Source organism: Engystomops pustulosus, chromosome 6 (genome assembly GCF_040894005.1).
Source record: "Engystomops pustulosus chromosome 6, aEngPut4.maternal, whole genome shotgun sequence".
NCBI lineage: Eukaryota > Metazoa > Chordata > Amphibia > Anura > Leptodactylidae > Engystomops > Engystomops pustulosus.
Window position 1 is genome coordinate 64,554,900 of NC_092416.1, and position 27,116 is coordinate 64,582,015.

A 27,116-nucleotide genomic window follows, 5' to 3' on the forward strand; every position below is an offset into this window, starting at 1 on the left:
TATATATGGTGGTTAATGAGTGGATTTTGGAAAGCGCGTGTTGAAAATTTCGGCTCAGAACCGAGCCTGAGTCACAGAGAGCGGCTGTGTGAAAATTTACAGTGACTGTAAAGGCGACGGTCCAGATTCATTTAGCGGACACATACATACACTCAGCTTTACAGTACATATTAGTTTTTTTCATATTAGTTTTGCTTATTTTTTAAAAAAAATTTTTACAACTTCTACAAATTATTTGTCATTTTTCTCCTAATAGATATGGGTCTATATAATAAATAAGTACTGTAAAGGAGAAATGCAATAACAACATATGACCGGAAACTTGCTGAAAAAGAAACATTCGCATTGTGATTTATTGAAGAATTCATTTTTCACAAGTTTATTCTTCATAATACTGATTATCATCTCTACTACGATAAATTTAGAAGCGACTACTCACCATCCAGGTAATAAAAATAATAATAATGATGATGGTTATAATTATTTATTTTGCCCATTGGGTAAAAGAATGTGTCACATTCAATAAAATACTGAATACATAAAAACATACAGCATACTTTGAGTTAAAAAAAATACATAAAAAATATAAAAGACATAATAGAAGAAACTTACATATCACCTGCTGGATTCCAGCTTGACACATGTATTAGCATGCATCATTCAAATTGCACCAATGCCCAATGGATGTCGGCCCCTTTTTTGACTGCAGTTATGGTTATTCACCAAGTAAAAAGTGCTCAACACATATGACTTTCTATACCTGTCTATTCAACATTTAATTTCAATAAATTTGTCAGTAAAACTACTTCTTAGTGACTGTAGTTGGTAATGTAGTGAAACGAATAATATTTTCGCCCTCTTCATAATTTTCCTGCACTTACTTGATTCTCCGGGCAAACAAGGACCCCAAAGCCCATAAAATAACAAACTCATAACAAATGTAACTAGTAAAAAATTATCTGTAAAGCTCTAAAAAAACTATTCAAAATTTGGTGGCAGTTCTCCAACAAAAAACTACTCCTCATACAGTTAAGGCTATAGGAAATTGTATAGGGTTATGATAGCAACAATAATAAAAAATGAAAGAACATAAGAAAGCTTGGTCCTAAAGGTCAGACATAGACTGTAGGAAGGGGTTAACAATAAGTTGCTTATTTAAAGATTATTCCATTTGTGAATTAATGCTCCCATGACCAGCTCATGAGTACAAAAACTCATGATATTACAAGTAGTTCTTATCCCATGTAACAATATAAATACATGAAGCACCAGTAAGTAGCTGTTACACATAATTCGACAATGGATTCATCTAACTATAAGCTCTACCATGTACATGGCTGTGATTCCAGACAATATTTAGAGAATTATTTTTCAGATAAGCCTGATATGGTCTTCAGAGATGATTCCTTGATATTTCCTATTGAAAATCTTAAAAAATTCTTCCAGTTGGGTATGTAACTCGATTTTCTGTGATTCGTTAGTTTAAAATAAATGTACAATTTACTTAATTTAGTAAACTCTCTTTTTGAAATTTAAAAGAGGAGATGGAACAACAAATATACCAGTATGAAAGCTAAAGAAAATAGGCTTTTATTTCTAGCTAAGTAGAGTCATTGTTTAATTTTGTAAGCTTCACTACCCGGAAACTATTAACTAGAAATGTGTCCACCTGTACCTTTTCTCTTGGGTAGAAATGTTAAGATAGGTGTTTCATTATCTACCCAAAGTAGGCTATCAAGGGGTTTCGAACCATGGCAAAACATTGTATTGGAAAGTTAAATAGAACCTGTTTGAGCAATATGAGCCACTAAACCAACTATAAGTTCAGGACCTTTAGCAACCATCAATGTCACTAAAATAGTGCAAAAATGCCCTTTTACATTCTGTTCATGGACCACAAAGTTCACTCTATTGCACATGTGACTTACCAACTATCTGCCCAACAGCCTGAATACCCCTGGATTAACACCCCCCAGTTGTTTCGTAGTATATTTTTGGAGAAATCAGATACCCTAGGGTTCGAACACCTTGAGTGGTGGTGAACCTATGGCACGGTTGCTAGAGGTGAAACTTGGAAACTTCTCCATGGGCATGCGGGCTGTTTCCCAGACACAGAGTTTACCAGACATGACTTGATCATGATCTTCCTGCAGTCCCAAACTGTCCAGGAAGTGCCAGGCTATTTTAAAGAGACCCATCTTGGGTAGACTAAGACTGTTGGAATATTGAGAAGTTATGGACAGGGAAAGGTGTGGAGCTATTGAAGAACTTCCTCAGACCCCCCAAGATTCTTCCTGTTCAGGCGGCTCTACCTTCTTTTAATGGTGATGGGGTCCACAGGAAGCTGATACTATTCAAAGCTGTGGTAGACCAGGGAGCAATAAGTTAAGTTACTGCTTGTTAAATTGTTAGTTGGTTTCCGGTCACATTTCCAGCACTTGATCTGTACAAGTTTGCCATCAATGCCCTAGGGGGCCTTTAAAAATAATTAAAAATATTTAAAAAGTTAAAAAATGTAAATTTAAAAAGTACTACCTTTCTATAAATTGGACATTTATAAACCAAAAAACATCACAACAAATTCCAGGCTTATGGGTAAGTAAACATCTAAGTTCTACCTAACTGCAAATCGAGATATTGAATTGGGTACCAAAGACTACCCACCCTAATAAACTTATATGCCACCACTATTAGCCCAAAATCCCAGAGTAAACCAGTTTAATGGAGTATTAAAACATGTCAGGGGGATAATTCTTTTTCCAAATTTTAGCCAGCAGCTCCCTGATATTGTCTCCAACTAGCTAGACAGCCGAGAACCAATCAGTCCTGTAGTGCAGACAGATGCACTAGAATAGCTTGTTTCCATTGAAATAGAAAAAGAATCATAATTCTGCAAATCTGTATACCAGCACTGAGGTATAATACTCACATATTTCTGATTTGCAAAAGCAGATCCGGGATTTTTCCGAGACCCACAGCAGCCTATGTTTAGCTTTAATCAGATATATATACAGTACTATCAGAATGCAGAGTGAAAATACAACATACTAGCTGATGTGATGAGGAGCTGTAATTTTATTACACCTAATGCATATAATAAAGATTATTTTTACTTATATAATCAATACAAATTTTACTTCTGTCCAGATATGGGTACAACAAATAACTTCTGGTAATTTAATATAGTAATGATGAATTAACTACATACATACAGTTTGCTGGATATATGCAAATTAGCACAAATGGAGATTAAGCAGGTTTCACTCTCCATGATTTACTCTCCACAATCAGTACTCAAAACTATCTGTAGGGGATGACCTGCAGTTAGTCCAGTGATGACCTCAGATAGTCCAGTTGATGGGAATTTAGTGAAACTAATTATTTGTCTGATTAATAGCTCCCTTTGGGGAGACAGCTGTATCAAACTATTATTTTTATTTTTTATATACACTGAAGATCAAAATTAGAAAAAAAAATGTATGATCACTTGATTTATTTCAGAAATAATGTAATAATGTGTTTATTGATCAATATTTGAGTAATAGGGTTCTGGACAATATATTGTAATTGGGGGTGGGGTGGGGTGGTAATGGGCCCTGAATAGTATATTATTAAGTTGGAGGATACTGGGCTCCTGGACAGTATAATATAAAGGGGAAGAGCACCTGGACAGTATATTATAAGGGGGAATGGACTCCTGGACAGTATATTATAAAGGGGGGCATGCTCCCCAATACTATTGGAGGGCACTCCTGGATGGTATATTAATAACGGGCATGGACAGTATATTATAGGGGGGTCCTGGACAATATATTATCTGGATTAAGGCAGGGGTGATGTTACGTGCAGAAGTAGATTACCGGGTATCATCAGCATAGAGATGATACTGGAAACCAAATCTGCTGATGGGGCAGTATAGTGGGAAAGAGATGAGGAACTAGGACTGAGCCCTGAGGAATCCTTAGAGAAAGAGAAAGATCGAGAAAAGGAGACACTGAAAGAGCGGTCAGAGAGATAGAAACAAAGGAATAAGTTGTGGCCAGAGAAGTTATCAATGTTCTATAACTTATAAAGAAGAATTGTCATTTGTGGGGTGTGCACGAAGATGAGGACCGGGACAGGTCAGAGGTAGAAGGTCGGAGCTACAACGAATTTATAAAGTAAATTTATATCTGCCTTATGGCAGACAAGGAGTTCAGTACATTTTTGGCAGTATATAGTTATGTGCAGTATATTACTTGCTAGTATATATTTCTGTATGTGGTGCATTCATTACGGTGTAGGTATATATATTTACGTACACCTGTATTTGAGTGTTTCTTTTATATTTATATTTTCATTCTGTGCTTTAGAATGAAGGTGATGCACTAGGTGTCAACTGCTAGATGTGTCGCTTCACTTGTGTGACAGCAATAGACATGTGCAGCACTTTTCTCTGAGCCATTGTTAGGGAAATATCCCCATATCTCTCGATGTGATATATGGTTCCAAATCAATGTATAGCACGAGCTGCTCGGTGAATCACTCAGACCTTCACATGTTTGAGAGAATTCCAATTTATTTAGGTTGCAGACAGTTTTTATAGGTTCTTGAGACAAAGGAACCTACTGACCATACCCACATTCCAATAGCCTCTGAAAGATGATCTGTGTACTTGGGGGGGATGGTAGAAGAACAGATTCAAACTGGGATTCTATTCCCTCACAACAGCAGAAAATAGAGTTACTTATTATGAACAATGTGACTGGGTGTACATAGCAATCAATACTGAAAAAAGGAAATTTGTCCTATAGGGACATCACCCATAATTTAACTTTTAATTATAATCTTTAAAAGATGGATAAAGGATCATCCAACTATAAGTGAGATTTAAAATTATCAGACAGTGATGCACAGTGAGATAGACAGCGGTAATGCAGGACAGTTTGTGATGAGTCCAATTAGGTGTGGGTAAGTATATGCACAGGTATAGTAGCTTTTGGTCTCCAGCGCTTTCACTTTATAGCCCGGACCAGCACTTTTTCCACCGAGCTGAGTAGCCTTCCTGTGCTGTAATCCCTTAAGCCTCCTATCAGTAGTCTACAATTTATCTCATTCAGAGACCAACATCCTTCCTATTATACAGCCTCATCATGCTAAAGGGAGGAGGGGGGAGGGAAGTTAGGGGAGGATTCCTATGCATTGCCCTACAACTAAACAACAGTCAAACCATCACACATCCACTTCATTTGATATTTTGTATTAGCGCTTATTGCGGTTTGCTTATGCACACTGCTGAATCCAAAATTGTGAGAAACAAATTAGCCCCCTCGACATGTTTCGCCACAAAACGTGGCGTCCTCAGGGGTACCGGGGCTATAGTGGTGTCAGCACAGTACATGTACAGTGCTTGTAGTGGGGTTGATATTTTTCATGTTTCATTTTTTTTCCCTACAGGTCATATCAGAGGGGATATCTTGTTAGATCTCAGCATGGGTTCCTTTATTCATCATCTGTATGCAGCCTGTGAGTTTTTCAAGCACATCATAGTCCTGAAGCTCAATGACAGATGCATCCTGGAGCTGAAGAGATGGGTGGACACTCGTACAGGTGCATTTCACTGGGGACATGCTGCACAAATTCATGCAGAGATGGAAGGAAAAAGGTGAAGTATTTGAGAAAATTTTAGAAGAAACCCTTTTTCTGTTGTCATTGCCGATACTGTGAAATGATGTAAAAGCATTTATGGATAATATAAAAACTATTACTTCTCTCTCTTTTAAAGTGAACCTGTCACCATGGATGTTAGTTTCAGCTGATGACAAGTTCTAATAGCCTTTGTTAGGCTAATTCTGAACACTTGGTAATCTTGGTAATCATAATCCATTTACCAAGGAATTATGCTGGGAAATTGATTTATAACATGTATGGAATTACATTGGAACAGTGATTATAAATATTGTCTATCTGGGAATAAATTAAAAAACTGTGAATTTGATAACTAGGTAACTGGAGGGTCATTTAGTTCTGAGTCTGGGACACTCATACGATGTCATCATACAAATGTTTCAAGACATATATGGCTAGTCATTACATTTCGGATGGGAGAGTGTTGTTTTGATTCATGTTTGGATATCAGGGTTGTGGCCACAATGTGGGACCCTTGTGGGAGATGAGGCACTCCCGGGATCAATGGGTCTATCTCCCCATAGGGCTGTTTCCTCTACAGTCCTAACTGGTAACTCCACCTTCTAAAGAACTTGGTCCTCAACACATCATAGTATGGGTGGTTCTTCCGCCAAAGCTTATAGCATCAGCATAAAGTTGGCACTTGCGCAGGCATGATAGCCTCTAACTGGGTAGACCGCCCTCGTATCCACAGCATATCTGCTGGTCTTTGTTCTTGACACACCCTTGTGGCAGGAGGTGGCCAAAACTTTATAACTTTCAGGATGTACCATGCTCGGGTTCACTGCTGGAATCAATGCATGAATGATGGAGCTGATCTTGAGATGCTAGTGAAGGTGAGCACTAGCTAGCCATGTGTTTAGCTGTTGGTGAAGCAACAAGATAGCTTTTGGAAATATATTTAGGCTGCAGTTACCCTTGATATACAGCATCAATTCACCTCATCCTACATTTTGGTGTCATTCATTCCCTATGTGAGTCAAAATGAATGCTAAAAAGGTCTCGATAAGGTTGATACTTTTAAGTTAGTTTGTGTCTTTGTAAACATCAACTGGTGTTTGAACACCAGTTTTTATTGAAGTGATATTAAAAGTTATATTTTAACTTTCTTACTACTTTATCAGTGAATTGTATCTCAATCTATGTGATAGAAAGGAAAAACAAATACAGGCGATCCCCTACTTAAGGACACCGACTTACAGACGACCCCTAATTACAGACGGACGTCTCTGTCCACTGTGACTTCTGGTGATGCTCTCTGGATGCTATTACTTTACTTCCAGGCTGAAATGATCATCTGTAAGGTGTATCTAATGAAGTTTTATTAATAATCCTTTTTTCCATCACAGCAAAACATTTTGAAAATCCAATTCTAAATTCTGCCAATACTTTATAAATCTTTATTTCACATTACCTGGCTCCCCGCCAGAAGCAGCTTTACCTGTGTGTCTCTGCATGTATTCTTCCTCTACAACACACACCAGTTCCATCCATCACTTTCCCTCATTGCACTCTTCCTGTTCTGTGCATGGGGAAGAAGGGGGAGGGAGGGGTATGGTGTGGAGGAGAAGAAGAATGCATCAGGAGGCGCAGCTTGCTCCCCACCACACATTGCTGGTAGGTAGTTTACAGTTGTGGCAGTATTCAGAATGCTGACAAAGGCATTGTTTAAAATCAGCATATTATAGGCTATTGGAACCTGTCACCTGGTGACATTTGTTTTCTGTTACTAAATAAACAAACAGTCACACTACTCCACTTACCCACAAAAGTTGTCACTCAGAAACAGAACATAACAATACTTTTCAACAAAGTAAAATCAAACATCAATAGTACCTACTCCTTCCAAGTTCTCCAACCACCACTTTATTTTATACTATGTATACAGAACATCCCCAAACACTGTTAGAACCAAATCATAACAATGCATTGAACAGTTAAAAGGACGATTTTATATTTTCAAACTTTTAAGACTTTATTTTATATTTTGTGGTTTCAGATAATACTTCATTATCTGAAGCACAGAATCATATTTTTAGATAGATTTTTGGTAGAGTGGCATACCACGCATTCGCTGTCTGATTTACTGACCACATACCACTCCCCTAACCCAATATATAAAAAAATAATGCTCCTACCCGGACATCAAGCCTCTGATTGACAAAGCAGATAGAACTATTTTTTAAATTCTATAAACAACAATTTTTTTTTTTTTAACATCTTCTTTTTATTAATTTTCAAACATAAAAAAACTGTACACATATAGGGACAGGTAACCCCAGGCACGGGATACCTGCCCAGCAGAGCAAATTATCAAGTACATTACACACATACACTTGCAAGGAGAAATAGAAAAACTAGGAAAATAGGCAACTAATAAACCATAACATTTACAGGCCATACAATGCGGATCCTTGTTCTTACATAGATGGCTCAAGAAACTATGACAGATAGGTTGATATAGGCTAGGTTACTTTAGAACAGAAAGGTCTGTGTAGATTTATGATACCCAAAGGTACAGCATATTTGAGTGATTTAGTGAAACTGAGTTAATGAGACTGGAAGTCCTTCCACTTAGTCCAGGTTAAATTAAAGCGAGAAAAAACTATTTGTGCGTTGGGCGATGAGCCTTTCCAATCTGATTTCCTCATTTGATCTAACCGATCCTCAGCAGGGCCACCTTGGGGCCCCATGGTGGGGAAAATAGCACAACCTTAGATATAAGATTAAAAACCTCTGACCATACAGGAGTAATGTTGGTACAAGACCACCATATGTGCAAAAGAGAACCTTTAGAGATAGAGAATCTCCAACATAAAGGTGACGAGTTTGGGAACATTTTGGTGAGTCTATAGATCTAGATTTGGGGAGATACCATCTATAAAATAGTTTTCTAGAGTTCTCCAAGTGATTAACACATCTGGATGCTTTATTGCTGATACAGATGGTGCTACTCCACTGCTCGTTTGAAAATTGCTGCTGCAGTTCACGTTCTTATTTTTCCCTATAGGGGATTGTGTTAATTGTATGGCGATCAATTAGAGTCGAGTAAGCTATTGAAATACCATTTTTTTCGGGGGGGCTGGTGATACGAGAAACTCCTCATATTTAGACGGGTAGAAGCATCAGAAGTTTTACATTTAGCAAGGAAATGGCGTAATTATAGGTATTTATAAAATTCCCCTATGGGGAGTTGATATTGCATTGCTAATTGTTCGAAAGAAGGGAATTCTTTCCCCTCTAGGAGGTCCCATATTGTATTAGCTCCATTGAAAACCCATAAATCGAAATTCATTTGAGGTATAATATAGTTAAGGGTAAGAACCGGGAGATCCTGTATCTTTACTGTATCTAATACTCTGGGGTCTAGGAATGCATAACAACAATTGTTTTTAAAGTCACTTGTCTCCCTTTATAAATGTAACAATTTGTCTTTTTGACATTTATCGGATTCCGGGAGACAGGTTTGCTTTAATTGGTGCTAATCTGGACAAGATCAAACTTAAAGGACATCTTTCACCAAGAGTAAGCTCTGTAAACCAAGCACAATTACATGCTAGTGTGTGCCCCCTCTCTAACGATCTGTTCTTCATTTATCTGCTTAAGCCCTTGTTTTTACAAGAAAAGCATTAAACAATTATTCAAATGAGCCTGGAGCCCCTCAGGCTCATTTGAATAATTTTAAAATCCTTTTTAAGGGCTTAATAAGATAAGAACAGATCCTGCCATGGGAGATACCAATAAGTCAGTGTGCATGGTTTACAAAACTTCATCCTGGTGGTAGATTTCCTTTACGTAAGTCGGAAATCTTTGAGTATTCAATCACATCACTTGGGATTTTTATCATTAGGCAGTCTCCATAGAACTCCTCTGCCTAGCAAATTTATTAAAGTGGTTTTGGTCCTTATAAGTCTGTGTTATTCTACACTTTTGGCTTATTTTGCTGACTTTTTGTCAAAAAGTCTCATAAAAAGTCTCATAATGCAAAAAATAGTTGTATGTGTCTTATATAGGATGGAAGGTGATTCGAGCAACATTTTTCATGCAACTTTTTCAAAAGTAGCAAATCATAAATCCAGCCTTGCAATAGCTGAATGTTGATAAATCTGTTGGTTAGTGCTTCTATTTCTAGGTGGAGTGAAATGTCCTGTGCAACTTAACCAGCCAGCCTTGTCTCAATTCAAATACTAAAAACAATTTCCACAGGGAAGTACTGAGCTTTCATGCTTATTGTTGACTGGTTGCTGATCACATTTTCACTTATCTCATTCCTTTCAGTGATGAGTTAGAAGACAAAGAAGGAAAAGTGAGATCCGCGCTGCAACATGTTGTGAAATGTAACCTGGAGAAAGAAAATATAACAGAACCAATAGATTTACCTCCAGCAGATTGTATCATCAGCGCTTGGCTCCTGGATGTTACCAGCAAAGACCGAGATGATTATATCAGAAATCTCAGGAAGTTCTCAAAGCTGCTAAAACCTGGAGGACACCTCATATTAATTGGATGTTTAGAAGCAATATATTACATAGTTGGGAAAGATAAACTTCACTTGTTTAGATATGATGAGGAGTTTGTCAGAAAAGTTCTAGTTGGAGAAGGTTTCATTATTGATCGCTGTGAGGTTAAAAACAGAACAAATGTCAGTGATCTGATTGATTATAAGGGGGTCATATTCGTTGCAGCTCACAAGGAGAAGTAGTTCTAAGTAAGACTTCTATTAAAGCTATAGTTTACATTTCAAATGTTAATGTATCTCTTCAGTAGAAGGTACCCATATATACTAGTGTAATGGTACTCGTTGTTAGATGCAGACTTTAAAATAATAAAAAGACTAGAGCTTGCTATTAGACATGAGCACACATGAGCTACATATTGTAGGTTTTTCGGCCTTGCAGACAATCTACACATTTTGCTATTTTAGTGTTTTAGGTTCAGAATTTCAAAATTCCTTTTACTCAGTTTATGAATTAAATATGTTCTCCTATAAAAAGTCCCCAACACCAATTCTTTAGAATTTCATATATTCAAGGTTGTATTTCTGTTTTTCTTTAAATTGTGCAATAGCATCATACTATCATATTGTCTAAAGACCTCCCACAATAAATAGCAACCCTCTATATAGATATTTTTTTTAAATCACATATATCAAATATCTGTATACAAAATTCTGCTAGGATTCCAAAAACAAGCCAGACAAGAACATCACTATGAAGATGGGTGCAATACAGCATAAATTCACATGGCATAGTTGTAGGCCATAATGGGTTCATATGATACACACATCAGGGAACCAGTGGACACCACTCCTATTTTCAGTAAGCTGGTTCAGACAGATTTGGATTTGACCAGGGTTTTCATTCAGAAGCTGCCACCCAGCATGTGACTTGTGATGATGTACCTGACGCGTAATAAGCCAAGAACTGAAATCCCGTGATGCTTTTGTCGGCCCCAGGACTCAATGTACTGTCTTGCATAATGCAGATTCTCCTGCAAGACAAAACAATTGGACAATTGTCCAAAATTTCAAAGAAGTTTCAGAATATATTATTTTCAACAGCAATTTATTTTTATATTATTTATTAGAACCCCACCAAAACAACCCACTTTTAAATCAGAATCCATCAAACTTTTCAAAGTTATAAGATGATTAACCCTTTAAGCAACTCATATGATTTAAATTAAAAGGAGAATCTATTTGGAAAGGTCAAAATTTGACAATAATGCTTTTATTTAGCCTTTAAATGTAAACATTTATGTTGGATTAAAGGTGAAAACAAACCTCAAAATTTGTTGTGCAGTTTTTCTCAAGATCGGCAATAAACCATTTGCGGATGTTAACTGTTGTAGGTTGGACGGCATAGTGCAGGAAGGAAAGGAGCTTCATTTAGCTTTTGGGAGCAGATTTTGATGTTATTGTTTTCAGGTGCCAGGACACATTTGAAAAAATACTGAGATACCAGAATAGTGGAAACTGACAAAAAATTCGGGAAACTTTACCCTTAAAAAAATCTATAATAGTGAGCATTTTAACACCGCACATATTTCATGGAACTGGAAATATCACCCAGGCTATTTGCTCAGTTGTCCTACTTTATATCACAATCACTCCTCTATGCACCAAATTATCTGCATCACCCTCTTATTGCAGTGGTTCTCAAACTAGCTCTGCACCAAAATAATCTGCATTGGATAGTATCAATGTATCTATCAATGTATTCTAGTACATGCTTGAGTCACACTACAGTTACCAGCAAAGTATTGGTTAGGTGGAGCCATTGACTGTCCCTCGGCTGTCCCTTCGATAGCAAAGCTGTTCTTTCCCTATCCGATTTTGACAATGTTGCAGTTGGCTTCTGCTAGGAGGTTTCATTATCTTGCCTGCTCTTGCATTTCTGTAATTAATAAGCATTTTTATAGTGATGGCATACACTTGAACTTTAGAGAGTTACCATACCAAAACCTCGGTTAATGAGTATGTTATGCGCTTCTGTGATAAGATACAGACCTGGTGCCAAGGCTGTCCAGAAGTAATGGTCAGTAGCAGAGTAAACCTTTGATGGACCCTGGACTGCATAAAGATCGTGGGTCCCCCATAAGTTTTTCATATGGGTTTCGCTTCTGAAGGAGACTAATAGAGACCAATGGTAAAAAGTTAAATGTACTCTTTACCCCTTCAGGCTGCAGCCAGTTTGTATGTTAAAGCTCAGCCTCTTTTTTTGTTATCTGGCATGTGCCGCTTTATATGGTTATAAGCTTTGAACACTTTAACTTACTAAAATTATTTTAAGATTGTTTTTTCGTGACACATTGTACTTCATGTTAGTGGTAAATTTTGGTTGATATGTTTTGTTTTTATTTATTTAAAAAAAAAAAGTAAATTATCTGCTTTTGAGACTGATAAAAAAAATGCTACCACATGGCCCCAATAAGGAAAAAGCTAAAATTTTATAGCCTACAAAAGGTGCCAATGAAAATCCTGGCAGCTGCAGGGCCCTTCTTCCCTTCTGTGCCTTGCTGTGTGCCCATAAAACGTCACATGTGGGGGATCTCTGTACTCAGGAGAAATTGCACAACAAATTGTAAGATGGGCTTTCTCTTTTATGGCTAAATAAATGTATAACCAACAAAATTTGACCATTCTAAATTTCACCTACATTTGGAATTAATTACTATAAAGATCTCAAGGGGTTAACAATCTTCCTAAAAGTTGTTTCTGATAGTTTGAGGGGGTGCAGATTTAATAATGGTTTATATATAGGGTTTTTTCAAATGTTAAATATTTAAAATTCCATACAAAATAGTAATTATCATCCAAAATAGTCGATATTTGATTTGTAAGCCACGTGACATCAAAATAAATTATCCAGACATTTCAAAAATTAGGAAAATGTAAATTAGGCATATGGGAAATGTTATTCAGCAACTTTAGATGATAAATCTATCTGCCTTAAAGCGCAAGGATTCATCAATTTTTTCTTTTTTTTGTAAATATACTCAAAACTTAACAACCAAAATTTACAACTAAAATTAAGTACAACATGTGAGGAAACAACAGTCTCAAAATCGCTTTTATAATTAACAATGTACAAAAGTTATAACCATCTAAAATGACACAAGTCAGAATACAAAAAATGGGGCTGAGCCTTAAGCTACAAAAGGGGTTATAATGTTACCTCAGATGACACTTGTAAACTCGGATCAAGCAAATTACTGACAGGCAAAGGAGAGATGAAGCAGGAAGTAATAGTCTCATGTGTGGCCAATGTGTCCACTGTTCCAGTCAGTTCAATGCCTTGAAAATCCCATCAAGCAGATGTCTTGAGAAACCGTGCAGAAACATCAAAACTGTGACATCTGCTATATAACATGCTTATTGCCTAGATGGGTACTGCTACAAAGGATGCACATTGCGTAGGAGCTACACCTCTAAAACATGATTGTTGTCTAGATGGTTACTGTAATATTACATACTCATTGATTAGGGTTAATAAACATTTGCCACAATGATTTCTGCAAATCTGCTCTTGCATATGGTCATCTATACTAAACTCACCGTTCTTCTTCCACAAATGCTCCCGTCTCCTAATAGCTGTGTTCTGTGTGCCAAGCTGAGCTGGGAGCATGCTGCAGCAGACAGTGTCATAGATGAGCATACAGAGATCACACTGTGCACAGATAAATATGACCGTTTGTCACTGATCGATTAGTGTCATCGAAGACTATTATTCATAAAGCCTCCTCTGCTCCAGCACCTCCTATATGACAATAGAGAGGATTTCACTGGTCAGATACAAGGGCTGATATCTTGGAAACCATGGGGGCTGGAGAAAAAGGTAAAATGGCCCTTAATTCGAGTAACAGCACCTACAGAATAGCATGTTCATCTCCTCTTGTGTGAGGCGGCGAGAGGTCCTCTCTAAGCAGGACTGGATCGTTGAATGGAGCTGTGCTACACCTGTTTCATGGCTGCTCCATTTAGATTTCCAATCAGTGTTAGTGACACTTGATACCACTGTATATGTGACTGATAGTAAGGTCAAATATTTCAAACACTTAGGTGGAAAATAAAATTAAATTATAGCATTTCAACTTATAAATGATTTGCTTTTTAAATCTACTTTGAATCGGCAACCTAATATTTTTAGGTATAGAGCACCATAAGTGTAGTAGGTATAGGTATAGAGCTGTCTAAGTGTAGTTCTTTAGTCAATTTCTCAGTCTGTATCGCCTGCTTAGTCATGTGTTTTTTTTTTTTAAATGCCAGTAAAACATGTTCCTGTGAATCTTTTTTTTCATGGTTCTGTTTCTGTGTTTAAAGATTTAATCCCGTGACAATTTCTGTTCCCATGACTGGTTTGTGAATCTCATAACTTGTGATACAATCATGTGTAACTATATAAACACCTTAAACACTATACTATAACACTATAGAGGGAGCAAACATCTGAAGATTTGATGATGGATTGTAGTACCTATAAGCTTTATCATGTACATGGTTTTGATTCTAGACAACTTCTGGAGAATTACTTTTCAGACAAACCTGATATGGTCTTTGGTGACGATTCCTTGAAATTCCCTATGGAAAATCTTGCAAAAACATTCAAAATAGGTACGTACCTTGCTTCCATGATTTCAATAAATTGAAAACAACTGACTACAGGTTGGGTAAAATATATTTTGATGTGTAACATTCTCTTTTGGGAAAATATGGTTTTGTGATATAGTATCAAGTGATCATTGAAACCTTTCAAGGCTTTTGTTAGCATTGTTTTCAATTCAATTAGTCTCATGGGAAATCTCCCTTTCCATGTGAGAATATCAGCAAAGACAATAAATTATTATATAAAGAACATTATATGCAGAAAATCATTTGTACTGTTCACAAATAGCCACCTGCACTTCCACAATAAAAGATCAAGGCATATAGAATGTACAATGCATTGATTAAAATATTCTATTGAGCTCAACAAAATGAGTTCAGTCATTTTACTGGCAGCTACCAAATATACTATATTGCATGTTAGAAAATACTTCTATTACGTCCTCAGAGAGGGGTAGTTTCCAAAATGCTAAATGGTAGTTGTGATGGACTCCACTTTTCATATATTACTGGAAATACCTCATTGTTCATGAAAACTATTTCTTCAAGATCTGACCGCCCCCCCTCCCCCCCCCAAACAAACTATTTTCTGACTATTTTCTTTTTTCATAACTGTTAACGGAGTGAATTGTCTCCTTAAACCATTTGAATGTGTACTCTTTAAGGCTACTACAGAAATGAATTATTGGAAAAAGTTGACAAACCTAGGAAAGTGAACACACCACAGTAGGGGTGCAAACGAGTCCTACAATTTAGTCACATAAACTATAAGGACAAGGACACAATAGCACTCTGTACACCCAATAAACTTTTATTAGTTCAGAGCCACACAACAAACACATTAAAATACATAAATGCAATTAAAAAGGTTCTGGCCATGGTCCATGATTAGACTCATCTGCCCTACAGGGGTTTCCATTCACATAGTAACAACTCAAGGATCCAATACATAAAGGATAAGTAAATCAGATATATCAATATATCAAAACATTGCATAGACAACAAGATTCAGTTCTATATCACAAAACAAAAAAATTGCATAGAAACAACATGGTCCTGGGTTGCAGGCGCACCAGTGTACCTCCGAGTCTCCCATCACGGCTATGGCAGGCTGACTTAACTGTCCGTGCACCTGCAACAGTGACAGCTCCTGGGGTCCGGTGCTAATTGGAGCTGGCCGGCCACTCACCTGATAAATAGCCGGCCTCTTTCTGTAACCCCTGCCAGATCTTTGTGCGATTACCCCTTGTGGCCTTTTTTTTCCATTCCTGACCTCAATTCTCTGCTGCTTGTCTCGACCTGCTGCTATGCCCCCAACTCTGATCCTGTGCTGCCTGACCTCCTGTCTGACCTTGACCTGCCTGCCGTTTCTGTACCTCACCTCGGCCACTACTGTGAGCAAAGTCGCGCCTGCGGAGCGACCTGTTGGTGTCCTGAAGCAGCATTGCAAAGATACTTGTATTTATATTAATACTCACAGCTATTCATATAATGATTTCTACGATTATCTAAATCATTATTTTATGTATAAGATTGTAATATATGATGCATTATAGTCGAATGTAGTGACAATTTTTTTTTTAAATATTGTTAGGGCCCTTCAAACTGTTGTTTATTTTATTTTATTAAATGTATGTTATTTTATAGGTGTATTTTATAAAGATTGCTTAACCCATGTATTGCAGTGCCAGTATTTGTTTTGATTAATATTAGAAATTCCCTATGAATCACCCCATTTTCACCCCAACTTTTAGAAAGATTGTTGACCCTTTGTGATCTTCATATTTATGAAAATACAATAGAGGTGAAATTTAGAATCGTCTAATTTGAGGGTAATACATTCATTTAGTCCTCAAATTTAAAGATTCTTAAAAATTCTTGCAGTGACACACTACATGCGGATGTTACCTGTTGTACCGGCGCACAACCGGGTGCAGAAGGGAAGTAGGGCAATGCAGTAGACAGTTTTAGTCTACAGAACTAAGCGTTTTTAGGTTCATTTGTGCACTTTTATGAGCGGTAAAATATTAGTTGTTTTATTACATTGTCACCATTTCTGCAAAATGTGATGCATTTTTCACTATGGGGTGGCGATGCCCTATTGATGAAAAGCTACTTTTTTTTAACACTTTTTATTGTATTTTATGTGGAACAAGGTAAAAATCATAATTTTTGGTAAGTATTGGGTTTGTATGGTGATTTATTATTTTTCTTATATGTCACTTTTATATGTATAGTGGCTTCGCAGACATTTTTTTTAGTTAATTTTTTATGCAAAAACAGTTTCTTTTTTCCCTTTTTTATTTATAATATTAGTTGTAGCTCCCAGCGATGACCGGGATATTAAATAACTGCTCTTAGCTATAAAAAAATAAAATAGGTAAACAAAAAATATTATATATAGACTGTCTCTGACCCTCTCTGTCACTGACCGTCCCTTTTTGATAAACTTTTTTGACGTCTCTGTCTCTGGGAGTCTCATTTCAGTGACCATCTCTCTCTGGCAGTCTCATTTCAGTGACCGCCTTTGTCTCCAGAAGTTTCATTTCAGTGACTGTCTCTGTCTCCAGCAGTCTCATTTCAGTGACTGTCTCTGTTTCCCACTGTCCCTTTGGGGAGATTTATCAGAACTGCTCTACTTGCCCATGGCATCCAATCAGATGTCAAGTTTCATTTTCCCTCAACTGTTTATAAAATTACAGCTGATCTCTGATTGGTTTCCATGGGCTACAGGAACCATTTTACCTTAGACATTTCTGATAAATCTCCCCTTATCTCTGTATCTCTAACCATCTTACCTTAAACATAAGCGTCTGAAGCCTCTTTCACATTTCTGTTGCTGATCACATCAGAGTCTGATCAGAGTGCGATCAGGGTTTGGTCAGTGTCAATCAGTTTTCAGTCAGAGTTTGTTCAGTGTCTCAGTTTTTTGAGCACGTTTTATTGGTGTTTCCAATGCATTTTTCATGCGCAGATAACGCGCGTGAAAAGGACACAGGACTGTGGTCTATCTTTTCTATGACAGCTGATCGGTGAAAAAGGCATTGCACTTGCATTGGACTTGCATGTGTCTCAGAGTGCGATGCGATTTTGATGCATCTCCATAGACTTGTATGGTGCGTTTTTCATGCTCGTGACTTGCAAAAGCAGAGCATGCTGAGATTTAAACATGCATTGAAAGAAAGGTGCATGTGTGCATGAAAAATAAAGCAAGTCTGAAAAAAAACATTGATTATAATGAGTCAGAATGCAATAGAAGAATCAAAAGCACGCACAGAACAGGCACATGAAAAGCGCAAGTATGAAAGGGGCCTTTTACTCATTGCCTATAGTAACCAATCAAAGCTCAGAGCTCATATAAATGACCTGTGGCAGAATAGTAACCAATCACGGCTCAGCTTCTAAACGCCACAGCAGCAGCAGACAATAGCTCCTGTATATGGTGGTTAATAAGTGGATTTAGGAAAGCATGGGGTGAAAATTTTGGATCAAAACCTAGTCTACGGCGTTCCCTGAGTCACAGAGAGCGGCTTTGCGAAATTTGTTGATTGTCAACATGACGGTACAGATTCCTTTAGCGGACACACATACATACACACACACATATACACTCAGCTTTATATATTGGATAATAGTTCATATAGTTCATTATAATATCCCCGGGTTGCCAAAGCAATGATCAACCCCCCCCCCCAGAAAATAGTGTGGGGGGTTACTGATCAATTAAAATGCTGCAGGCATGTAAATGTCACAGTTGTGCTGACCGTTGTATTTAACTGGCCAATATCCATGGACGCAGATGTTAAATGGGGATCTCAGCTATAAATTACAGTTTACACCCCATTTTTCACAAAGTTGGTTCAAAGTGGTTCAGCTCAGTGATATTATTTCAATGTATCACTAAGGTGTTAAAAGACCCTTGACTAAATTGGTTTATATTTTTGAACCAAAAGTTTCCATGCGTCATGGGAAGAATGGGTAAATTTAAGGATTCCAATATCATTACCATTACATAATTTGTTGTTTCAGTAATTATTATTTTTCCTGCAGGTCATATTAGAGGAGATATCTTGATCGACCTCAGCCATGCTTCCCTTATTCATCCCCTGTACGCAGCCAGTGAGTTTTTTAAGCATATTATAGTGCTGAAGATCCAGGACAGATGCATCCTGGAGTTGAAGAGATGGGTGGACACTCGTACAGGAGCATTTCACTGGGGACATGCTGCGCAACTTCATGCAGACATAGTAGGAAAAAGGTAAAGTACTGTATATACTTGAGTGTAAGACGGGAGTTTCAGCACAATTTTTGTACTGAAAAAACCCCACTCGGCATATATTTGGGTATAGATATATATTAAAAATGGTTACTACTCCCCCTTCCGCCACGGCCCCCCCAGTGTCCTCTTCCCTCGGCCTGGGGATGCATGTCTATGCGATCTGCCAGCACAGAAACTATGACAAGGCATTGTCGCCACCTGCTGACGTCATAGTTTTTGTGCCGGCTGATTGCATTGACGTAGGTCTGCCTGCACGGCCAGGAACCTGAAGAGGTGCTGCAGGGAGAAGAGGATGCCGGGGGGCACTCTGCTGGACATTTTATTAATGAGGGTACTCTGCTTCATGTTTTATTATTTGGGGCAGTTTGCCAGACATTACACTAATCGGGTTACTCTGCTGGACATTACATAAATAGGGGCACTCTCCTGGACATTATATTAATTGGAGGGGCTGCTGCGGACATTTCATTTATTAGGAGAGAGTACTGGACATTTTATTAATGAGAGGAGACTACTGTAAATTTTATTAGAGAGTAGCGGCCGCATTTCCCACCCTAGGCTTATACGCAAATCAATACATGTTTCCAGTTTTTCATGGTAAAATTAGGTGCCTCGGCTTATACTTGGGTCGGCTTATACCCAAGTATAGGTGTTATATTGATAAGCAAACACAGGATGATTCAAATTTTACAGAATCTTGAACTAAAGTTTAGTTCGAATACCTAAACAAACCACTAACACCAGCTATCGTTACTGGCACTGTTCGAGGTTGTTAATCCTCAAAATGATAACTGCAAAACCTACAGCGGCATTTAAATGTCAGCAGTTTTTTCTTAATCATATAAATGCTTGTAAAACTGCTCTTTGCCTCTACTCGCTCCCCCTGACAGCTTGTCCTGCTCCCAAGCCTCTTTTTTGGCCTGCTCACTTAGGTGCCCAGCTCAATGGCACATAAAAAATGCCAGCGGAATGTGTCTTTACCTTTTACATGGCACTGTCAAAGTTCATTACTTTATGTCAAATGTGGGACAATCATTTGCTTCACTTTTTTTATTTCTTTCAGTGACTGTTTAGAAGCCAGTGAAGGAAAAGTGAGATCAGCGCTTCAACATGTTATAAAATGTGACCTGGAGAAAGAAAATATGACAGAACCAATAGATTTGCCACCAGCAGATTGTATCATCAGCGCTTGGCTCCTGGATTATATTTGCAAAGATCAAGATGACTACATCAGATATCTCAGGAAGTTCTCAAAGCTGCTAAAACTTGGAGGACACTTAATATTATTTGGGTGTTTAAATGCAACATATTCAACTGTTGGGAGAGATAGGTTTCATTTTTTTAAATATGATGAGGAGTTTGCCAGGAAAGCTCTAGTTGGAGAAGGTTTTGTCATTGATCGCTGTGAGGTTAAAAAGAGAACAAATGTCAGTGATCTCATTGACTACAAAGCTGTAATATTTATAGCAGCTCACAAAGAGAAGAATATTTAAGTAGAAGTGTATTGTACATGATCAGATTGAATTCAGTCCTTCGGTATATCGTATGTGCAGAGGACCTCATTTATCTCCTCCAGTAACTTTTCAGCTTTTTTGCATTTATCCTGAAGGTAATTATCCAAGTGTAGAGGGAGAAGGATCCATAAGCAGCACCTAGTTATTTTTCACTTTGAGTAGTATAGCCAGACATAGTAGGGTGTAGTAGAAGTGGTGTTTAGAATGGCAGTCTTAAAATTTCCCCCACTGGCGGTCCTGCCTCTAACCTCTTAGTAAATATGATTGCAAAGTTCACTAGACCCCAGACCAGACAATGGCCGAGAATGCAGAACCCAGACCAGACAGTGGCTTACACTGAAGACCCCAGACCATACAATGGCTTACACTGCAGGCCCCAGACCAGACAATTGATGGCACCAAAGGCCCCAGACCAGACAATAGCTGACACTGCAGGCCCCAGACCAAACAATGACTATACTATAAGCTCTTGTGAGCAGGGCCTATTATTTCATATAACAATGTTATTACTCTGTAATTTTCTTATTTTATTTGTATATGTTCCTCGCATAAAAAATCCCTATCACTGTAAAGCCTTAAGTACTTTAATGTCACTATATAAATAAAGATTATTATAATTATTAACATTATTATTTTTCTGCAGTTTATGGCTAACACCACGGACCCCAGCCTAGAATGTTTTTTTTTTACTTTTGAATTTTTTAATAGTTTCATTTTATTTCTATTTTGTTTGGGGGGGGGGGGGTTATTCACTTCTAATTTTAGATAGTCTTGTGCTTATACAAAAGACCATTATTGTACATCTAGTGTACAATAGGGACTGATAGGGAAGAGTTTCACCTCACATGAATTACGTTATTTACGTTATTAATCAGATAAACACTACCTGCACATACAAGAAAATACATCAAAACACATCATTCACCAAGTTCTCAATTAAATGGAACCTCTGGAAAAATAGTAAATATTTCCATCCACAATTTGACTGGTAAACGGAAACGTTTTATGGATATACGTACACTCACAGCTTGCCACCAAGTTTATTTTCACGTTGAGCACTAATTGATTTTTCAAATCTGCCATCTGCAGCATTAACTTTAGAGCACTTTAACTTACCCAAGTGATTTTAAGAATTTTTTTCATGAAGTACTTTAACCCCTTCCCGACGCACGCCGGGTCCCGGTGCATGGAGAGGGCTCACGGGCCATGCCCTCTCCATAGCCGGTAAGTCTTTGCTGCACAATGCAGCAAAGGCTTACCGTTAACGCGACCGTGCTAGCAACGCAATGCAGCCAGCGGCTTCAAAAAGATGGCGGGGCATGGGCGCCACCAACTTGCCGCGGATCGTCACTCCCTGATGACGTCACGGGGAGCGGCCATCCGTTGCCATGACAGCTTCTTTTTAACCCATTCATTACAATGTGCTATCAGCACATTGTAATGAATGAGGAGTAAAATCCCCATATACTGCCATATTACAGTATGGCAGTCTATGGTAGGATCGATCAGATAACCTAGGGTTAAAGTACCTTAGGGAGACTGAAAAATAGTTAAAGTAAAAATAAAAAAAATGTAAAAAAAAATTCAATGCACAACCAGGCTTTGCTTGATGAAAATAATCCAAAGGAGTTTATTTTGAAAAGTCCATATATAACATGATAGGTTCAATAAACACCAGACTCTTGTAGTTCCACAGACCAGCAGAAGGCAAAACTCAAATCTCCACAATCACAATCCCCCAGATTGCTGGTCAGTGACACCTTTTATACAATTGAAATGCCCACAATTCTCTGCAGCTTCCACTATAAAACACCAGAGCTGCTGCTGGCCTGCCTCTTATAAGGTCAGAGCAGACCCAGCATGCTGCAGGTAAGTAGAACATAACATATATTACATAGTATATTACATAATTTTACATTGTAACAGCACATTCCCTGGTTTTGGTACACAGCTCCCAGGTGGTAATACTAGACAGAAGAGAATAGAGCATTAGTTGGTCGGCCGCCCCCCCACCAAAGCATCTTGAAAACTGAACCCCTTAAACTTTTTAAAACTGCTTTTGGTATGGTGATTAACCCTTTTAGTAACTTACATGATTTGGAGGTTCTATTTGTAAAATTCAAGATTTGACAATAAAACATTTATTTAGCCCTTACATGTAAATATTTATGCTGAAAAAACAATCTTCAAAACTTTTTGTGCAGTTTCTCTTGAGTATAAGGATATTCCACATGTGTATGTTAGCTGGAGCAGATGTGCAGAAGGTAGAAGCATTATTGACCTTTTTTTAGGCAGATTTTGATTGTTTTCATTTGAAAAGTTACTGAGATACCAGAACAGTGGAAACTGCCAACAAATGGAACCATTTTGACAAATATATCTTTCAAGGAATCTATCACGGAATATAGAGAGCATTTTAACACTAGAGATATTTTATGGAACTTTATTAACTTTGCCTTGTTTAAGTGAAAATTAACAATTTTTTCCAAACATTACTTAGGTTTTACGAGGGGTTAAAGCAGAAAATGCACTTTATTACACCATTTGTCCTGAAAACAGAAATACACAGTGGGGAACTAAAGGAAATGAGTGCCAATTGGCTGATGGATGGATTTAAGGTGATTTTGGAAACTAAGCCCCTCAAAGATTCTATCAAGGAGTATGGTGAGCATTTTAGCTTGCAGATGTTCCTGAAATGAGGGAACTAGGTGCAGAAAAATATATAAGAGCGTGAACCCTGATTCTGAACTCACCCAACCAAAAGTGAAAACACAGGTAGGAATCACAAGCAAAATATAGAGCTCAATATGAAAACCACTATAACCAGCACCATAGAAAGGATGAGCAGGATTCCTATGTGATCTTCCTCAGCTGCCTAGCCGCTCATATGGATGTTACTATTCCTTCCATTTATTTTTCAGAAATAAAAGGTTGTAAAAAAAGATTCTATAAAATTTGTGGAGTACCTGGGGTGCCCCAAATCCGGGATTTCTCTCTACTAACCTCTAAGGTGGTGGTGAGGGGGGTGCAATCTGAAACGGTAAAATCTTGTGTCTTTTTCCCCATAGATGCTAAAACTGTGGTGTAATCTGATGTAATCTCTCATAATTTATACATTACTCTCCCTGTCATACACGGTTTTGCCCTAAAGGAAGTTTTCATGTACTTTAAAAACTTCTCTACTACAAGTTTTTTTTTTTTTTTTTTAAACAGCCCTTATTTTTTTTTTTTATATTTTATTTTTTGTGTTTACACAAACAGTCTCACAACATATACACGTCTCTCAGGCCGATAGTTACATACATCTCAAAGGTTCCATCAACTAGGTATCTGACTCACAGGTCATATAATGAACAAGTATATATTCCTTACACATAAAAAAGGATTCATGAACAAGATTTCTATTAGTCGGGTGTCTTGACTCACATGTCATATGGTGAACAGGCTAAATTTCCCTACCCAAGTAAAGGTTTTCATGCCCCGATAAGAATATGTCTGTTGAAATTACTTCTAGTTATCTATAGGTGTTCTGGTCCCTTAGTTTAGACTACTAGGTGTCTTTCTTCCCTTCCACGACATCAGCTGCCCTTGGCCCTTTCATCTTCCTATCCAGGTAGGCCCCAGTTTCTGAGTGTGCCCTTAAGTTGTTTTAGTAGATACCATTGTGTTAGATTAAATGGCTGGAAGATGCTGTCCCGGTCTTGAGGGGAGACATGGTGTGCCAAGAAACCTCTCCATCTCCTAAACAACTTCCCTGTCAGCTTGGTTTTGGCCTTTTCCGCTTCTATCCTCTCTAATTGAAAGAGTTGTGTCATTAGTTCCAGTACTTTCGGGGATCCCTGGTTCTAGCCAATGCTGCAATATGCACCTCTTTGCCACCAGAATGACTTCATGGAACAACTTTGGCAGTGCACCTGACGTGCACCTTCTTGTCTAATGTCATAGTAGAACAAGTACGTGATAGGGTCCTTGCTGATCGCTCTTCCTCACAATGAGGCACCTAAGCTTTGCACCAGAAAGATCTGGATTGAGGGCATTCCCATAATCCATGGTACAAATCTGTGCCTGGCTCCCGGCACGTGGGACACTCCACTTTCCTCTCTGGAAATGTTGGGGATGGGGGTAGGTTAAAAGCAAAAATTGCCCTGTGCATGATGCGGAACTGGGTGTCCCTCCACCTCTCGTTGAGCACATTGCTTCTGACCGCTTGCCAGCCCTTGAGCATTCTGTCTCCTATGTCATCCATCCCGAGTTGTCTGCCCCAGCTGGTGAAGGAGAGTTCCCTGCTCCCAAGCTTTTTACGGAGAAAATGGTATAGGATGGATATTCCCCCCCTTTGGATGGGAAATTTCAGCATTCGGTCAAAGTCGTTGTCCATCCCTTCCACCGTCATGTCCCGTGTTTTATCTAGGTAAAATTTTTCCACCTGTGCAAACTGTATTGTTTGGTCGCCCCTCAGCTCATACTTCTGTATGAGCTCCAATTTAGTCATCTACCTATGCTCCTGCATATCCACTAAAGCTTTCACTGTGTGAACCCCTTTCTCTCTACACACTACAAACAATCTGCTTTGGTGGCCTTGTGGGAACCCAGGGTGATTCCACAATGGCAGGTAATTAAAGACCATCCACAAAAGATGGAAGGCTTTTCTAATTGCCTTCCATGCCGTCATAGTATCCCTGAGGATAACTGAGGATTTGATCTCGGGCGATAGGGATATCTGAACATGTAGCAGGGTGCGAAGATCCCAAGGGGAGCAATAGCCTGATTCAGGCTTTGTATCTGAATAACAATTGCTGTCTTTCAGCCAGTCTAATACATGTTGTGTCAAGCAGGTCTAGTTGTAACATCGAATGTCAGGCAGATTCATTCTCCCCTGGTCTTATGTCATGGTCAGTTTTGAGAACCCAATTCGCTGCCTCTTCCTTCACAGAAAATGGGATATCTCCTTATTGAGGTTTGAAATGTCCTTGTGTTTTAGCAAAAGCGGAATTGTTTGCAAGGAGTACAACAACTTGGAAATTCTCACCATCTCGACCAGATGATTCCTTCCCAGTATTGATAAGGGCAATGACTGCCACTGTCGTATGGTCCTGCGATATCTTGTTGAAGGGGGGGGGGGTAGTTTAGGCAGTACAGGGAGTCTGGGGTCTTTCCTATTTTTATCCCTAAGTAGGTGATCCTTGAGGGGGCTACCGGGATACCTCTAATCTCGGACACTTGTGGGCCCTGTTGGTTTGTTCCCCCCAAGAAAAGGATCTCACACTTTTCTCTGTTTTTATGGTAGCCTGAAAATTCCCCATAATTGGAAAATAATTGTAGGAGTTCTGGTAGCTGTGATTGCGGGTCGGCCATGAAGAGGACAATATCATCTACAAACAGAGCTGCCCTCAGGGAGGAACTGCCTACTCCTATTCCTTCGAAAAGTTGGGTTCCTTTCAGTAACCTAGTAATTGGCTCCGGGGGGATGTTGAAAAGGAGCGGCGAAAGGGGGCACCCCTGCTGTGTTCCCTTCTGTAACAGGAAGCGTTTTGACAGAAAGCCTGGGGTGATAGAGCATTCTGATAGAGCACCCCCAAGTATGTTCGAAAAGACCAATCAAAACCCACAGCATCTAGTACCTGCCCTAGCCATTCCCAACGCACATTGTCAAACGCTTTTTCCGCATCCAAAGTGACCAGAGCAGGCACCAGCTCTCCCGAGGGTAATCTGGAGGACATATCCAAAGCCACTAGGACCCTGCATACATTGGTGACAGCCGAGCACCCAAGGGTGAATCCCACCTGGCTTGGCATTATTAATGTGGGCAGTATCGTAGCCAGTCTGTTTGCGAATATTTTAGAGACAAGTTTTAAGTCCACATTTATTAGTGATATTGGTCTGTATGAGGCCGGGTCTTCTGGGTTTTTTCCTTCCTTCAGGATTAGTTTAATGTACGCAATGTTAAGGTGCGTCGAAAGGGGCGTGCCTTGCCCTAGTTTGGAAAATAGTCTGGCTAGTACCGGGGTCACTTGATCTTGCATGAACTTATAAAATTCTCCCGGGTACCCGTCCGGTCCCGGTGTCTTTCCATTCTGTATACTTTTAATTGTACGCTGGATCTCCTCCGCAGAGATGGGGCCATTTAAAGTTAGCAATTGATCTGGAGTCACTTTGGGTAACTCTACTTTTTCCAGGAAATGCATCCCCTGTGTTTCTCTCCCTGACATATCGGTATACAGAGCCGCATAGAAATGACCCAAAATGGAGGTGATCTTTGCCGGCATTGTTCTCTCTACTCTCTTTAAGCATCAGGATATGAGACCTCGTTCTCCTACCCTTCGCCAGGTTCGTGAGCAGTTTCCCCGACTTCTCCCCGAACTTATGCAGGTCAAGCTGCAGCTGGGATCTTACAAAGCTATCTTTTCTTTCTGCCTATATCATGTACTCCCTCTGCGCTTGTAACCACGCCTCCTTATTAGCTAGTGCTGGGTCTCCCCGAAAAGTTGTGTATGCTTTACACATCGCCTCACTTGTCTTTTTAAACTGTTACGCTGTCTTTTTTTTCAATGCC

The 27,116-nt window shown here is 38.7% G+C and overlaps 2 protein-coding genes and 1 long non-coding RNA gene across 3 annotated transcripts in view; 2 read left to right on the forward strand and 1 right to left on the reverse strand.

The window, feature by feature from the left end:
- The first annotated feature begins 1,299 nt into the window (after positions 1–1,299).
- Positions 1,300–11,374, forward strand: LOC140065733 (nicotinamide N-methyltransferase-like). The gene is made up of 3 exons (XM_072113307.1): positions 1,300–1,450; positions 5,437–5,644; positions 9,946–11,374. The coding sequence occupies exons 1-3, from the start codon at positions 1,300–1,302 to the stop codon at positions 10,367–10,369; spliced, it is 783 nt and encodes a 260-aa protein (XP_071969408.1). The 3' UTR covers positions 10,370–11,374.
- The window catches only part of LOC140065734 (uncharacterized), a 53,130-nt gene continuing 34,014 nt past the window's right edge, over positions 8,001–27,116 (reverse strand). Inside the window, exons 2-3 of the long non-coding RNA XR_011848034.1 lie at positions 11,069–11,157; positions 8,001–10,284 (exon numbers count right to left, since the gene is read on the reverse strand). This is a non-coding gene — a long non-coding RNA (uncharacterized lncRNA). The remainder of the gene's footprint in view (positions 10,285–11,068; positions 11,158–27,116) is intronic.
- Positions 14,607–21,130, forward strand: LOC140065731 (nicotinamide N-methyltransferase-like). The gene is made up of 3 exons (XM_072113305.1): positions 14,607–14,779; positions 18,821–19,028; positions 20,113–21,130. Exons 1-3 carry the CDS (start codon positions 14,626–14,628, stop codon positions 20,540–20,542), a joined length of 792 nt encoding a protein of 263 aa, XP_071969406.1. The 5' UTR covers positions 14,607–14,625; the 3' UTR covers positions 20,543–21,130.